This window comes from Gambusia affinis, linkage group LG06 (assembly GCF_019740435.1).
Source record: "Gambusia affinis linkage group LG06, SWU_Gaff_1.0, whole genome shotgun sequence".
NCBI lineage: Eukaryota > Metazoa > Chordata > Actinopteri > Cyprinodontiformes > Poeciliidae > Gambusia > Gambusia affinis.
This window is the reverse complement of record NC_057873.1, coordinates 22,240,152-22,255,100: the sequence shown is the minus strand read 5'-3', so window position 1 is coordinate 22,255,100 and position 14,949 is coordinate 22,240,152. Positions and strand designations below refer to the sequence as shown.

The following is a 14,949-nucleotide window of genomic DNA, read 5'->3' as shown; positions in this document are numbered from 1 at the left end:
AAGTGTCTAAAATATAATATCTACATATTATTTTTAGTGATGATGAAACTGGCTTTTTTGCTTGTCACGTTTATTTCTGATAATAATAGTTGCAGCACAAAAGACTACAGAGAGAGGGCAAGAAAGTGTCAGGATAGAGCTCTGCGATGAACTAACATGATAAGTTAACCCTTATTGTCTTGTTAAAAACGCAACAGACATTGGCGATGGGATGAAGCTTTTTTTTTTTTTTTTTTTTTTTGTTCATACAAAAATTGTTAAATATTAATAGATTTTACTGTACACCTTGGTTTGTGGGCCTTGTCTAGGGAAACTGTCCAGGATCCGCGGTTTGGAACAATATCAAGGACATACATTTGATTAGGCAACGATGATAAAGAAGGGTGTTTTCTCCAACTGTTGATTTACGTTCTTTATTAATCGAACTGTGTTTCGTCCGACCTGTGTTTTATTTTTTTTACACGCAGACACATGAATACCCAGAGGCGCCAACGCGGAGCGATGGGAAAACGCACTTTGGGAAATTGTCTGATGACTCATTAAATATCTTTCGAGAGATTTTTATAACTCACATAAAATGTTCAGTGTCTCACTCAGATGTAGCGGCGTTGTAGGGATCAAAACGCAAATACGAGAGCGTGAGGGGAATGAAGGAAACTGATTTTAATTGGACAAATGCGGGACGCAGGAGCAGACCGGCGATATCAGCACTACCTAAGGATCTGGCGGTAAAGATGTGCATGTATTTTAATACTACGTCTTAATTTCTGAAAACTACACTGGTAAGTAAAAATAAATAAATAATTTCAGTTCATGATCGTGACAGTATGCCTCGGTTAAGATAGAGAAAGATAAAGAAACGAAAAATACAAATATCACCCAACACCAGTCCACTGAACGTTTGTCAAACTTGAGAGATCCAAAATGAAATGTAAAAGTAATGAGAAAGAGCGTATATGACGGAAATGTGAAAAGTGAAGATTGTCCTTAAAAATTATTTTAAAGCTCTACCAAATTAATTAATAAAAATGAATGAGAAACACTAGATGAACTCACTTAATGTCAAAAGCTGAATCCCCCACAACCACCTCCCAGATCCAGCACCTTTCTAATGGTCAATTATGTGATGCAACACCTTAGCAACCAGAATAAATGACAATCCTTGGGACTTTCCGGTGGACCGATGCCTTTTAGGCTCCCTCGTTTGATGGCATTAACAGGCACTGCTTGCTTATAAATGCCATATTTTTAGAGGATTTCACAGGAGGTGGGACTTCTCAGGGTAACCTATTAAAGGCTCCATAACATCCTGATCTCAACATCATCAGGACAGATGCGGTAAAGATGCTTTCTCTGATCAAGCTCAGATTAGGTAAGACTTTGCTGGGTTACCTCTGCTGCTCACTTTGAAGAAATAGGTGAGAAAATGTGGAGTAACATTATTATGACTGTTTTGTCCCCCTCCAGTATTCCTGTTGTGTGGTTTCTTCATTTTTGGGGGTGAGTATATATTTATATTGAGCTTAAATCCTACAGATGAGAAACTTCTGACCAAAGCTTTTCATGTTTTTATTATTATTATTATTATTATTATTATTATTTTTTTTTTTTACTGAATATCTGACGGTGTCTGTGCATGTAAGCAGAATTGACTGTATTTTTTAAAAATATTTTTTAGAAACATGTGAATGAGGGAGGTGGGGTCTCCTCCTTTCCATCACATGAAATAGAGTAAATTGCTCCCCTGGCAGGCTTGTTCTTTGGGAGGCGCGCACAGCAGGAGCGCAGCAGCGCGTCTCGTAGACTAACGCGAGTCTAATTTGCGCTTCTGCAGAAGCTACTTATTAGGTGCGTCAGAGGCAAAACGGGAGGGACAACATGCGCTTCAGCCCATGATAATTTAATGAAAATACTCTTTGCTGTGCTGTTGGAGGAGCTTTGCGCTGCACTTGTTCTGTTGGAGCTGCCGCTCACCTGAGGAGAGCAGAGTTGAGTCTTTGAGAAGAGGGGTGATGGAGAAGCGATCGGGACGTAAATGGAAGTTGATTTGCAAGAAAATTAACAATCGTATGCAGGATGCAGAAACTGAAAAGAAAAAGTAGAACTGAGATTCACTTCGGAGGTTTGTTTGGAAACCGCATTGCTTTCCAATCTGTTTCGGGCGCGTAAAGGTGGATGCATGTGAGCCGAGGGACGGTTTATGTTATCTGTTATCAGTAAGCTGCAGCACAATGACGATCTTTTGACTTGATGCGTTCTTGGCAATTTCCCAAAAATGGAAGAAGTGCGCTACTTCACATATGCAGTATATTGTATTGTTTGAAGATATTCAATTCGAAACCCATTTAGGGGGGGTATAAGTTCACCTGAATCATTTGCTTCTTGCAGATCCTGTGAAAACAGACGAATGTGTGAATGGGTGAGTTTATATCTTATCATTTATAAAAAAAAAATTGTTTAGTTTTTATTTGCATCATCGAGACAAAGCATTTCATTCTAACACTCAGTATTTTTCAACACACACAGTGACGCACACACAGACACACACACTGACAGAAAAATGTCACGGTAAAAAACAAAGCAAAAACATAAACAAACAAAAAAAAAATTCCGAAAAAAAAGAGAGATGATTTCTTCTTTTTGAATTAGACAGTGGGGTGTCTTTTGTCTGCGTTCCTCCCGAATCAGTGCAGAACCAACTTCAGCTGCAATGATGGGAGTCCAGTTTATAGCTGTCAGGCTGTTTCTGCTGCCAAAACGGTTAGACTGAACAGGCATCCAAAAGCAGGAGACGCAGTTAAAAAAAAATGCCTGGGAATGCTAATGTAGGCGTGTGTGTGTGTGTGTGTGTGTGTGTGTGGGCGTGTGTGTGTGTGGGCGTGTGTGTGTGTGTGAGAGAGAGAGAGAGAGAAAGAGTGCAGTAAAACAGTAACAGCAATATTTTGGTGTATTTAGCCGGTTGTAAAACATGGTTTAGTAAGGTGACCTTTATAAATATAGGAACAACATGGTGAAAGTGAAAGAACATAATTTTTTCCCTTCTATGACAGGTTAAATAAACTCTAATATTACTGTTAGTTTTTGACATAGTAATGTTACCAGCCGTGCCCCTCTGAGCAGATTTAAAGGGGCAGTATTAAATTCTGAGTTTTTGAGTTGTACATCATGTAATAGCTACTGTTGTCAATAACACCGCATACATATTTTCAGCGATCCACACAGCATTTAGTTCCAAAGCGGTAGCATTGCATCACGTTAATATTGCATTGCAGTCAAAACTGTTTCCCCCTTTCGGGTGGAACACGCCTTCCTTCATCAACACCAGCTGCTACCTAAATAGACAGCTGACAGATCATGTGACCCAAATCATTTGGAAAACAGAAATTCATAACCTGCTCCTACAGCTACTGTTATTCCCTCATCAAAAACATGCCTGGAGTGTTGCTTTGATTCTTTCATGCATGTTTGAGGAATCCTCCAATCTCTGGGGGCAACCGTTCAGCTGTGCAAAATGCCTGCCGGGGGACTGAGCTCCACCTTTGAGGATAAAACTCCTCCTTGGAGCTGCAGTTTTTGAGCTCCTGCCCTCCAACACTGGGCGTGCTGATAGATTGTTGCATGTTCAAATAATTTATTATGGTCTAATTATTTGCATTTCAAAAGGCTGTCATTTGCACAGGGATAGGTACAGTTGGTAGAACCCTTTGTACGTACAACTGGTACCACTTAGTTCAGAATGTTTTATATACTGAAACCAAAGAAATCTTCCAAGGACCCTCGAGATAACAGAACATTAATCGGGAAGAACAATGAGGAAGAACTGAATTAATAATTAAGTAGCCATGAAATGTAACGGAAGGAGCCACTGGAGAACAATGAGGAAGGCAAACTATATATATATACTGACAAATTAGTGGAGAGAGCCATGTAGCCCAGAGGGACTAATCAGGAGGGAATAGTGCACGACTGAGGGAGAATGCAAAACCTCTCCGTACAAAACAGGAAGTTCAGTCAGCCAACATGGCAGCATGGGAGAGAACAATGATGATAGTTTGTGGACTATGTCTAACAGGGAAAAAAAAAATAAGAAAAAGCGTTTCTGACGTCCAACAGACTTTCTGGTCTGTCTTGGCATCTGTTTTATCATCTTTTTTTTTTTTTAGAATTCCTCTTCGTATTTCTGTCTCCACGCTTTCTGATTGGCTACATGTCACATTCAACAAGCTGCACATTCATTCATCCTTGGGGCAACATAACACAATCCAACATGTGGAATATCCCTGATTTTAGGTCTGAGTGGTTCCAACATCATTCTAAGTGGGCCAAATCCCTCTTAAACCAGCAGTGCGTAACTTTTATAAAATATATAGCTGATAAAGCTATCAATATATTGTGATAGTATGATATGAGACAGATAATCTGAGAAAAACTGATGATATCCGCCAGTTTATCCGTTAACTGGCGGATAAATGGTTTTCTGGGAACGATACGCTGCTTCTCCACGGTTAGCACATTCAGAAGCGAATACACGAGGTTGATTGACAGTGCTGGGTCTGACTGGTTGTTTTCTTCAGACGGCAGTAGTAGCTCAGGGAGGAGTTGGAATCTTTTCACAAGTTATCAGTCTGGTACTATACCGTAATAATTTAACAAATATCTGAAAAAATAAATACAAATTGTAGAAGATACATACTGTCGTTTTGTAACTCTGCTATAACACAGCAGAGTTATATCTTAAGGTTAGTTTTACAGCCATCTCTATAATTGGGACATCATTGGGAAAATCAGAACAAAAATCAGTATAAAAATCTTGCCCTGTGAACCAGGCATTAAGATCATAACATATAGCTTCTGGTATCACTGCCTGCCTCACTATGCTAAATGTTACTTCAGTAGAAGACTTGCATTGTGGAAGACTCTTTGTGTTGGAACTAGAAGTGACCTTTCATTGGAACCTTCAATGCTAATTGTGCCAAACTGTTTTTATTCAAGCCCATCAAAGAGCCTGTTGTTTAAAACACCGACTGAAATCCCACATTTTTCACCAACTTGACAATTTTTATTGAAATGTCCATAACACTGGCTATGAAGCAATCAGTTGTAACATTTGTTACTCTTATTTATGTTTTGCAGATCAACAGTCTCCACTCCCTTCTGCTGTGAAGGGACAACCTATGACCCTCGAAACGACACTTGCTGCGGACATGATGGAAACAAAGCAGGTAAGGACTTCATGTAAGATCATAAAAGTATGAAACATGAGAGCTCTTCAATTACATCTTTCCAATTGACAATGATGCTAAACTACAAAAATTCTTGATATAAGCTCAATTAGCGCTGACACAGCTTTAGTTTTCCTAATTTGCTCCAAAAATATGAAGAGGAAACAAGAGTCTGCAGCATAATGACAATGACCCGGTGCAGATATTTCACATGGTTTCCTCAAAAATTAAGTTTTAGCTTCAGATAAAATGGGGGCCAGCTTCTTTTCCTTGCCCTCATGTCCCCATTTTTGATAGATTATGAAAACCATTCCTTTTTTTCCCCCACCTCTTTGTAACTATGCATTGCTTTGTGTTGGTCAATCACATGAAGTTTGAATAAAATGTACAGAAGTTTGTGGTTGTAATGTGACAGACAGAGGGAAGGTTCAAGGGGTACAAATAATATAAAAAGGCTTGTTTTTAAGACCGTTTTCATTTTCTATTAAAAAAATTTTAGCATAAATTTCAGCCTAACCAGTTCAGTTTGTTGATATTGTCTGAATGCATCGGGAAGTGCTTCTGGAAAACTTTGGGATAGGAATGTGAGGTTTTATAATGTAATGTTTCCTTTCTGTGCTAAAAATAATGTTACAATATATCAATATAAGCACTTTAATCCAATCATAAAGACAAGTTATACACTTTCAAAAGGAGAAATTGTAAAGTCAACATAGCCAGACTAAATACTAACAAAGGTTTCCCAGGAGGATTCTTTAGGACAGTTTAGTTCTCTCCAAAACAAACAGACCTTTATCATTATGTGACTACATGTTCATTGAACCTTTGGTGTTTCAGGTATCCTGACTGAAGGACTGAGTGAAAGGATGTCTCAATGCTGTGGAGAGAAGGCATACAACCCACTTAATGAAATATGCTGTAACCAAACTGTGAAACCCAAACCTTCACATAATCCCAAATGCTGTGGCACAGGTACGCAGTAAAGTTAGAGATATTGTAAAGTTTTTCACACTCGGAAAACATTCCACTTGGCCATATATTCCACTTGGCTCTATGTACAAAATCTCTTTGTACATAGAGATTTTGTACAAAATCTCTATGTACAAAATCTACATAGAGATTTTGTAGTTTGACTGGGTTAAAGCTCAGGTAAAATTTGTGGGGCGACGGTGGTATTGGTGGGTTGCCAGTTTGAACCCTGTCTCCTTGTGTCCTTGTCCTTGAAGTGTCTTAACACTTCACCCACCTTGCCTGCTGGTGGTGGTCAGAGGTACATGGCCTTTGTCAGTGGGCAGCTGTGGCTACCATCCAGTAGCTTGCCATCATCAGTGTGTGTGTGTGTGAATTGGGTGAATGACTGAATGTAGTGTGAAGTGTTTTGTAGCCCTCTGGTCTGTACAGATACAGGTCATTTACCATGTAAGTGTTTCACAGATTGATCTTTTCAACAGTGCCTTATGATGAAAGGAATAACGTGTGCTGCAGTAACAAATTGCTGAAGAAGCGTAGTCCTAAGCATCAGTGTTGCTACGGGAAACTGTTTGACTCTACTATTGAGAATTGCTGCCAGAATAAGTTTCCTCGGATACAGATGAAAATCAATCGTTCCTTAGGCTGTGGTAAGTGACTTGGCCCTATTTCCATTTTCTTTGTACAAATTTGCAAAAAAGATTATTCTTGATTTTGCTTCATTGATGGTAGGCAAGAAACCTTAGGTATGCGTTTCCAGTTTGCAACTTCTCATCTTGTACCTGCTGGAGTGCTAACTAGCTCCTCATGTGGCCACTTGCACATAGACAGGAATAGCACTTGCAGAGTAGCATGCAACTGCAAACTGTGTCCCAGAGGAACAAGACATGAAACCTTTCAGTTCCCATTTAGTATCGACATAAGAACACAACACAATTCACGTAAATTAATTAACACAAATAACACATTAAACACAGGCATGATATGTTGCAGTTAAAAAAATAGCATTTTTAAAATTGACTACTGTAAGTCAAAATCATAATTTTTTGAAATTGAGAGTATCTATCTCCTTTATTGTTTTTCCTATTTTTTGTCCCCCATTCCTAAAAGTTAAGCTGCTTTGGCTCCATTAAAATAGACGACAAATGCACTCAGACCTCTAAGTGAAAATTATGAAAATGATTTGGAATTAGTTTTAATCTATTTAGTTGAATTTAATTCCATACAAAAAGCTGCAAGAGATGCAACAATAAAAAAAAATAAATAAATAAAAATTGCTCCACAACGGCAGGCAATTAGTGCGGTGCAGGACTGTTTATGTTGGAATCATTTTTAATAGGCCAACACTGAAAACGTACATTTTGGCTGAATGTCATTAAAGCACAAAGTGAAATGATATGTATTTTGCATTAAATATTTGCATATTTACTTATGGTTACTTTTACAGAGAAGAACTTACCATCTGATCCCACAATGTTTGGAAATAATACGAGGTATGTAATCACTACATTTTGTCAGATTGTGTAGTAAATGTACCAAATGCTAATGCATGAGATTCACATTTGTTTGTGTTCATATTTTGCGTTTATTTTTTTACATTTCTCTTTTGTCCATCCTACATGCATTCTTATTCACTCTGCTCTTTTTATTTTTAAAAATAAGGACAGTTTTTATACAAATTCACCAAAACAGTTTTGATCAATTGTTAATATGCATCAACTCAATAACTATTCCACAATGCATTATTTCAGATATATTTGTCAGCAAATTAAGTTATTTATCTACTTTCCTCATAGAATGCCACACAGTTCTAACTGCTTCTGTAAGATAAAACGTAAAGGTGTTTCATATAAACAATAAAAAAAAAAAAAAGTTATATTTTGCTATTTGGTTTTGTAGTATTCTTAATTTTTCTCCATTTGATACTAATTGATTTTTTTCCCCCCCACCTCCAGTGAGTACTTGGGTGCTGACAACCAAATCAATGAGATCAACAAATCAGACAAGGTAAAGTTTAAAATGATTATTCTGTCATTGAAATTTCCCTGCCCTTTGTGTTTGTAGATCCAGTACAGGCCAAAGTAGAGATGAAGCTTTTTCAATCCACATTCCCATTTCCTGGCTGACTGCTATTCATTTATAATGTCCTCTAGGTGACTTTATCAACATTTGTCAACTTTTCTAAGATGCACGAGAAATATACTGAATCTGAGCAAACATAGGAGTCTCAACTCAGCTCAATAAGTGTGCTGTTTGACTGCCAAGGCAAATCAAAATGTCTGCAGAAAAGCCAGACATGCAGGTGGCATAGTCCAAGCAGACAGGACCAGACCTGTATCAGTGAGGTAGTTGTAAAAAAAGCAAATGCTAATAACTACACCGAAGTGCAGCACCTGATTCAATCCAGTTTTTTTTAATTGTATTATATTATAAGTTAAGTATATTTTTATAACACATTTCAACAATAAGTCATTTCAAAGTGCTTTACAGAAAAAAAAAAAACATAACACAACAGCCAATACATATTACGTTCCATCAAATGCCATTATTAAAAATGGCAACACTATTTTGAAGTCTGTCCTATGGCACACGTGGAGCTGGTGGTGTCCTCCATCTTCCTGGTTTTAGTGAGAACGCTAGCAGCAGCGTTTTGGATCAGCTGCAGCTGTCTGACTTCCTATGGAGATCTTTGTAGGCACTGTTGCAGTAATCAGTTTAACTTTATATTTCTGTTTTTGTTTTTTCTTTCAGACAAATGCTTCGTCTACCCTGGAGGTTTGTGGCACCGGGGATGAAACGGAGTGGTACCATAAGAAGGAAGGTTTTCAATGCTGTGGTCACCACTATATCAACACCACCCTCTGGTATTGCGATAAAGATAAACTGCATGCCAAATTTAACGGTAATTTAATTTGCTTTGAAATGCTTTGTTGTTTTCCCCTGACTAGTTTCTGCATTTTTATAGTGAAATTTATGTAATGAATTATTTTTTGTTTTTGTTTTCAGTCTAAACATCACTGAGAGAACATTCAAGCAAATAATAGCAAGATCTTTGCTTTTAATCACCATTTGTAAAAGCAGAGTCTTGTGTATATTCCTCTTTTATTTAATTTAATCGGCTATTCTGGATGTCACGACTCTGAACAGCAGTGTCCTAAAATTGAGTGAAGAGACAGACGGCTGCTGCCGTACTTCAACATCCCATCATCATGAGAACACCTATTCCATATGTTTCAGAAACTAAGCTGTGTGAAATATGCAATTGTTTAATCATGTTTTGACTGACTAGCCGCAATTTCAGTTCTCAACTCCACTTTGTTCATGTGTTCTCAATAGGTTGCCAGTGGCTGGTCCTACATGCTTATTGTTACTGTATTCCATCTAATTTTTGCAGTGCTAAATCAGCGTGATCAATTTAGCTAAGAACCAGTCTGTCTTTCCATGTTTAAAGAACCAGCTCTGCATCACGGCTGTAAACTATACTCTACATTTTTGTCGGTAGCTTATGTACCCAAATGACTGTTTTTGTCTCCGATCCATGTCAACGGCTCAATTATGATGGCAGTTCTAACAGTCAGTGGTTTGGAACACACTTTATTCACAATGCCAGCTGGATCTTTACGCTCGTCTTTGATTTGTCTCGTTGTGAACCGGGAGTGGGTTGATGGTGCTGTTTTTGCAAGTCAGAATACAGCGGGATTTGTTATGGGTTTTGGTGCTAACTGCTATCTGGAATACAACCACATAACTATATTCAAAGACAAGAATATGTTTACAAATAACTATTTATAGCACTATTGGTGCTCTTGTTGAAGAGGCACACAGAATGTTAGAAGTGCTCATGGAAAACCGAAACGCCTCTGCGATAAGCTCTGGCTTTCCCAGTCGCATTAGCAACTTCAGGGGTGTTTTTGTTGCTTTTTTGGGCTGGGACTCGGGACTCTGACATTTGTTGGGAATTAAATCATCAATGTTAAATAGATTCATCTTTTAAAGAGAATATTTGAGCTCAGTTGTACAAATGAATCCCTTTGAACAACTTAAATTATTTGATTTTTGACCTGACTTGTCAATATTTAATGAGTTTTTGTCCAATTTGAGGCACTTTAAAATGTAAAATAGCTCAAAAGCAACATTTTCTGCCTATAACGTCACTACCTTTTGAAAGGCAGTGACATATTTCTTTCTTTCCTCTATGTCAGCTGTGAATTGGTGCCACAAAGAGTCGACTCTTTGAGGAGTGTAAACAGACCTGGTCATAAGCAAGCATTAGCACAAGAAATTTATTCATGGGTTAAAAAAACAACCTGTGTGCAAATACAGTCTATACTTACAATCTTTAGGATTTAAATAGCTTTTCACTCCAGTAATAACATTTGTTGCTGCATTTATGCTATACATACAACTACCTAATTACTATACACATTATTCCATGTAAGCTAGAAAGTTTCTCTATCTTTCCTACATCAAAATTCTGATGCAGTTTTTCTTAAGCTGAAATTACTGCCACTAAATATGTAGAAATGTTATCTCATCTGCATGCCATGTTTATCTTAAAGGGGGGGGAAAGTATTATATAAAATAGACTTCTTTGAGCTTTACGTCATGAACCGCGTGCCGTCCTCGACAACAAAGCTCAGTCTTTAGGCGTCTGAGCATCCGCTCTACAGAGCATCACACCCCCCCCTGCAGAAGCTCGTTTGAGCTCCTTCAGACTAGCCAGAAGTAATTACTAGTGAAACTCTGCATTTGATTCTCCCAAAAGGCGAGAGTGTCAGAAAGAGCAAGAGTTCTTAGGCACATTGCATTTTGAAATCATAACATATTGTTACAATGTTACTGTCTACAGTGGTAAAAGTGAAGCTCAATCAGTGAAAAAAAGCTATCCCATCATTCCACCATATGTTTTCTGCTCGTCTTGGGGGGAGATCCATTGTCCAAGCAGTATCTATAAAGGCTGCTGGAGTTTATTTCCTGCAGATTTTTGCCCAGGGAAACTATTGTTTATGTTTATAACAGCTACACTGTTTATTTATAAGCTTAATAGATGTCATATAATGTGGCTTTTAATAATATTATATATATATATATATATATATATATATATATATATATATATTTATATGCTACTTTTATTATTTTTATGTTTGCAGGCTTTTCTTGCTCCAAACAAAATATTTTGTATACAAATGGTTTTGATTAATCTTGACTTGATCATTGAGGTAAAATTGAACATCTAACAGTTTCAGGGACATGAATGTAAACATTTTAATCCTATATTGTTAATGCGTCAGTTGTCAAAAACAGCAAGGACAAAACTCCAGCTTTTTGTGACTTGTTTCTTTGTGACAATTAATTTGACCTTTGAGCAGTTCATATAAATGTGAATTCTGTACTGTAACACATACTGTAGTTATGGAAAACATGGTGACTCTGAACCTTTCCTTACTACTGCATGTATTTGAATGAGTATATTTTTTTTTTAATAAAAAATGTACTCAGAGTTTATTCACAATATTTTTATCGATATACTGTGTATCTTTCAAATAAAGATTTCGAACATTCACAGTTGACTGAGTTGGTTCTTAATATAATGATTTATGATGAAGTCGAAGTTTTGTGTAACTTGACAGCCTAACATATTTATTGTATTGATGGAACGGCTTCTATCAGTTCTACAGTTCTTGCAAAATATTACGCACCCCTTGATCCTCAGTGTAGTTTAAAGAAGTGTGTGCAGCGCACAGCTGTACAACCGTACATCTTTGTCAGACCCAGAAGCGGAAGAAGTGGCGCTTCCTGCACCACAACGCTGAAACTTTGATAAAGAGAAAGACAACAATTAACAAACTAGATGGATTATTTCATTTAAAGCTGAGCGGTTGACGCCATAGATTCTTTTGGAACCTCATTTATTTACATCACAGACTTCTGCCATTGCAAAAGGGGTTGTGTGGACTTTTTCCGGCCACTGGATGCTATGTGTGCCAATTTAATCTACCTTTTGTTATTAACTTTTTTTTTTTTTTTTTTTTTTTTTTTAAAAAGGCCTCATTGCAAGGTAATGTTGACAAAAGCTAATCAAGATTTGATTTTCTCCAGCCCCCAAGATTACAGCATACACTAAAGTGTAAGTGACATGTTTAAGAGGGCCTGAAAACGGAAACGACTGACTGATAATAAGCCTCTCATTTTCTGCAGAGTTGCAGAGTTTGTGGTTTTTAGAGAAACTGGCTGACACAAGTGTTTCTGTGTTTTTCAAACAGCTGTCATCATGTTTTTCAACCTAATCCTTTAAATCTAAAGAAAACAACATAGGAAAGGTTGACTCATACAGCTGTGTTTACTTCTTTAAGTCTCTTGTTAAGTGTAAAAGTGCACACGCTCCCAGAAGGAGAACAACATCCGTCGGTTTCGGGGAGGCGAAACCATGCAAAAAAATTCCTCATAAAAGTGCAACGCCCGGATCCCTCACTGGGTAAAAAGTTCAATTGATCGGCTTGGATCAGACGGATCCAACTGACCGATGAACTAGCGCAGGTTTCTCTGCAGGTGCAACCAGGAGGAATTTGTGAGGCTGTATGTTCAGACCCCAGCAGGTGAAGTGCTGGTAATTTAAGTGGAGTCATTTAATTAAATTTAATTTATTATAAGTTATTGTGGGGCTGCACAGTGGCGCTGTTGGTAGAGCTGTTGCCTTGCAGCAAGAAGGTCCTGGGTTCGATTCCCGGCCCGGGGTCTTTCTGCATGGAGTTTGCATGTTCTCCCTGTGCATGGTGGGTTCTCTCCGGGTTCTCCGGCTTCCTCCCACAGTCCAAAAACATGACTTTCAGGTTAATTGGTCTCTAAATTCTCCCTAGGTGTGAGTGTGTGTGTGAATGGTTGTTTGTCCTGTATGTCTCTGTGTTGCCCTGCAACAGACTGGCGACCTGTCCACGGTGAACCCGCCTCTCGCCCAGAACGTTAGCTGGGGATAGACACCAGCAACCCTCCCAACCCCATTAGGGACAAAGGGTGATTAGAAAATGTGTTATTGTGGTTTTTGTCACGGAGAAAAAGTTAGTTGCGTTCATCTGCTTTATGTGTGATGGGATCTGGATTCACGGTTCAACCAGGTGAATATAAACTAAACCGATAAATAGCCGATGTTAATATGATTGTAATTTGACGGGTAAAAATAGTACACGACCGATTTATTTTTAATGCTGTCGGTCAAAATGACAGCAAGCAAAACAGTCTAGCGCGACCTCTGCTTCGGTTATACAAATGTTGTTGACTAAAACAAAAATACATAAATTTGACTTCGCAATTTCTTGCCTTGAAATTCTTAAAGAGTCGGAGCGTGACGGCATGCCATCATTACAATGCTACTCCATTATGCCATTTACAACCGTTCTTAGCTTGGATTTACACAGCATGCGTCTCCACATCAAATTTGTGAAGAAAACTACAGCATCAGCTAACAATTTAAAAACCACGCATCATATTTATTCTTGCACTGAGAAGATCTGGCAACGTTCCAAAGGAGGATGTTGTGAAAAGAAACAATATATATGAAAGTTTAATCAACCAAGTAGTTTAGATTGATAAAATGGCACTAAGCACGCAGCCAGAATTAAACATTAACACCAAACTGAAGTCATTTGTTTTGAATAATCTAAGGCATTTCCTGATGTAGAATTGTCAATGACCTTGCCTGCATAAAACACGCCGGCATTCCCCATATTTCCATTTGGTAATTCCCCAAGCTTGAAATTTTTTTTTTCTTTTATTTGAAAATAGCAAGCTCTTTATTGTTGGTTTGGAGTCATGTGGCATGCAAGTGATGACATCTAAGTTCAAATGAGGAAAGGATGTTGAAGAAATGCTTCAGTGATTTATAGTTATGTGAGAGTAAGTAAAAGTTCAACAAACGATGCCAGACTAACACATAACTGTTAATTTAGGTTTTTCTGAGGATTAGAAATCATTTTGACCTGACTTTACCAGAATGGTGTCATATAATTATGAAGTGAAACTAAATCAAGACAAGAAGTTAATGAGATCCAAGAAATGTGTGGCACAACTGCAAACATACCAAGACAAGATCAGTCACCCATCAACGGGAGGCTGTTGAGCAGAGGAGCAGCCATGAGGTAAAATCTGAATGGCAAGAAGAAGCCATTAAAAAAAAAGGAAATAAGACATTGCAAAGCCAGAGGTCAGGTAGTCACAGGACCGCCTGCAAGACATTATCAGAGGGTATGCACAAAATTACCACTGTACCTGATGCCAAGAGTACAGCCACATCTCCAACCCAACCTGCACAAACCTAAACTACGTAAATACAGGCCATACACACGTAATGTGCAACCCTGCCAGAACCGCAGATATGGTAAAAAGCTCAGGCGGGGTTCAATCCACCAGTCTTAGATCTATGGGAGGGTTACAACTACGCTCATTTATTTTTAGCTTACAGAAAAAGTGCCAAGCCACCAAATAAACAAATGTAAACTGACCGATAACATTTAGGGTTTGGTTGCCCAGCTGCACTCACTGCTCACTGCTGTTTATTTTGATCCAAAGAGGATCAAAAAATAAACTAAGTGCCAGTGAGGTCATTGAGGCACGTAAAACGGACTGTAAAACACTCATGGACTGTAATACACTCATGGACTGTAAAACACTCATGGACTGTAAAACACTCATGGACCGTAAAACACTCATGGACTGTAATACAGTCTCATGGGTAATGTAGAGGATGATTTGTTGATCCAAA

The 14,949-nt window shown here is 38.1% G+C and overlaps 1 protein-coding gene across 3 annotated transcripts; it reads left to right on the top strand.

The window, feature by feature from the left end:
- Positions 1 to 699: 699 nt before the first annotated feature.
- Positions 700 to 11,249, top strand: LOC122833255 (galaxin-like). Of its 3 annotated transcripts, XM_044120698.1 has the most exons (10): positions 700 to 1,372; positions 1,468 to 1,500; positions 2,389 to 2,419; positions 5,134 to 5,222; positions 6,060 to 6,194; positions 6,674 to 6,841; positions 7,639 to 7,684; positions 8,147 to 8,198; positions 8,943 to 9,093; positions 9,198 to 11,249. In XM_044120698.1, the coding sequence occupies exons 1-10, from the start codon at positions 1,345 to 1,347 to the stop codon at positions 9,200 to 9,202; spliced, it is 738 nt and encodes a 245-aa protein (XP_043976633.1). In that variant the 5' UTR covers positions 700 to 1,344; the 3' UTR covers positions 9,203 to 11,249. The 3 variants fall into 3 exon arrangements, with proteins under 3 accessions (XP_043976633.1, XP_043976635.1, XP_043976634.1); XM_044120700.1 differs by lacking the exons at positions 700 to 1,372; positions 1,468 to 1,500 and adding an exon at positions 1,777 to 2,122; XM_044120699.1 differs by lacking the exons at positions 700 to 1,372; positions 1,468 to 1,500 and adding an exon at positions 1,777 to 2,305.
- Positions 11,250 to 14,949: the final 3,700 nt, after the last annotated feature.

Excerpts from the sequence above, each read along its gene's own strand:
- LOC122833255 (XM_044120698.1), top strand. The coding sequence starts at position 1,345 with ATGCTTTCTCTGATCAAGCTCAGATTAG. Across the intron at positions 1,373-1,467 it reads TCTGATCAAGCTCAGATTAG|TATTCCTGTTGTGTGGTTTC; the intron begins GTAAGACTTTGC and ends GTCCCCCTCCAG. Across the intron at positions 8,199-8,942 it reads AGATCAACAAATCAGACAAG|ACAAATGCTTCGTCTACCCT; the intron begins GTAAAGTTTAAA and ends TTTTTCTTTCAG.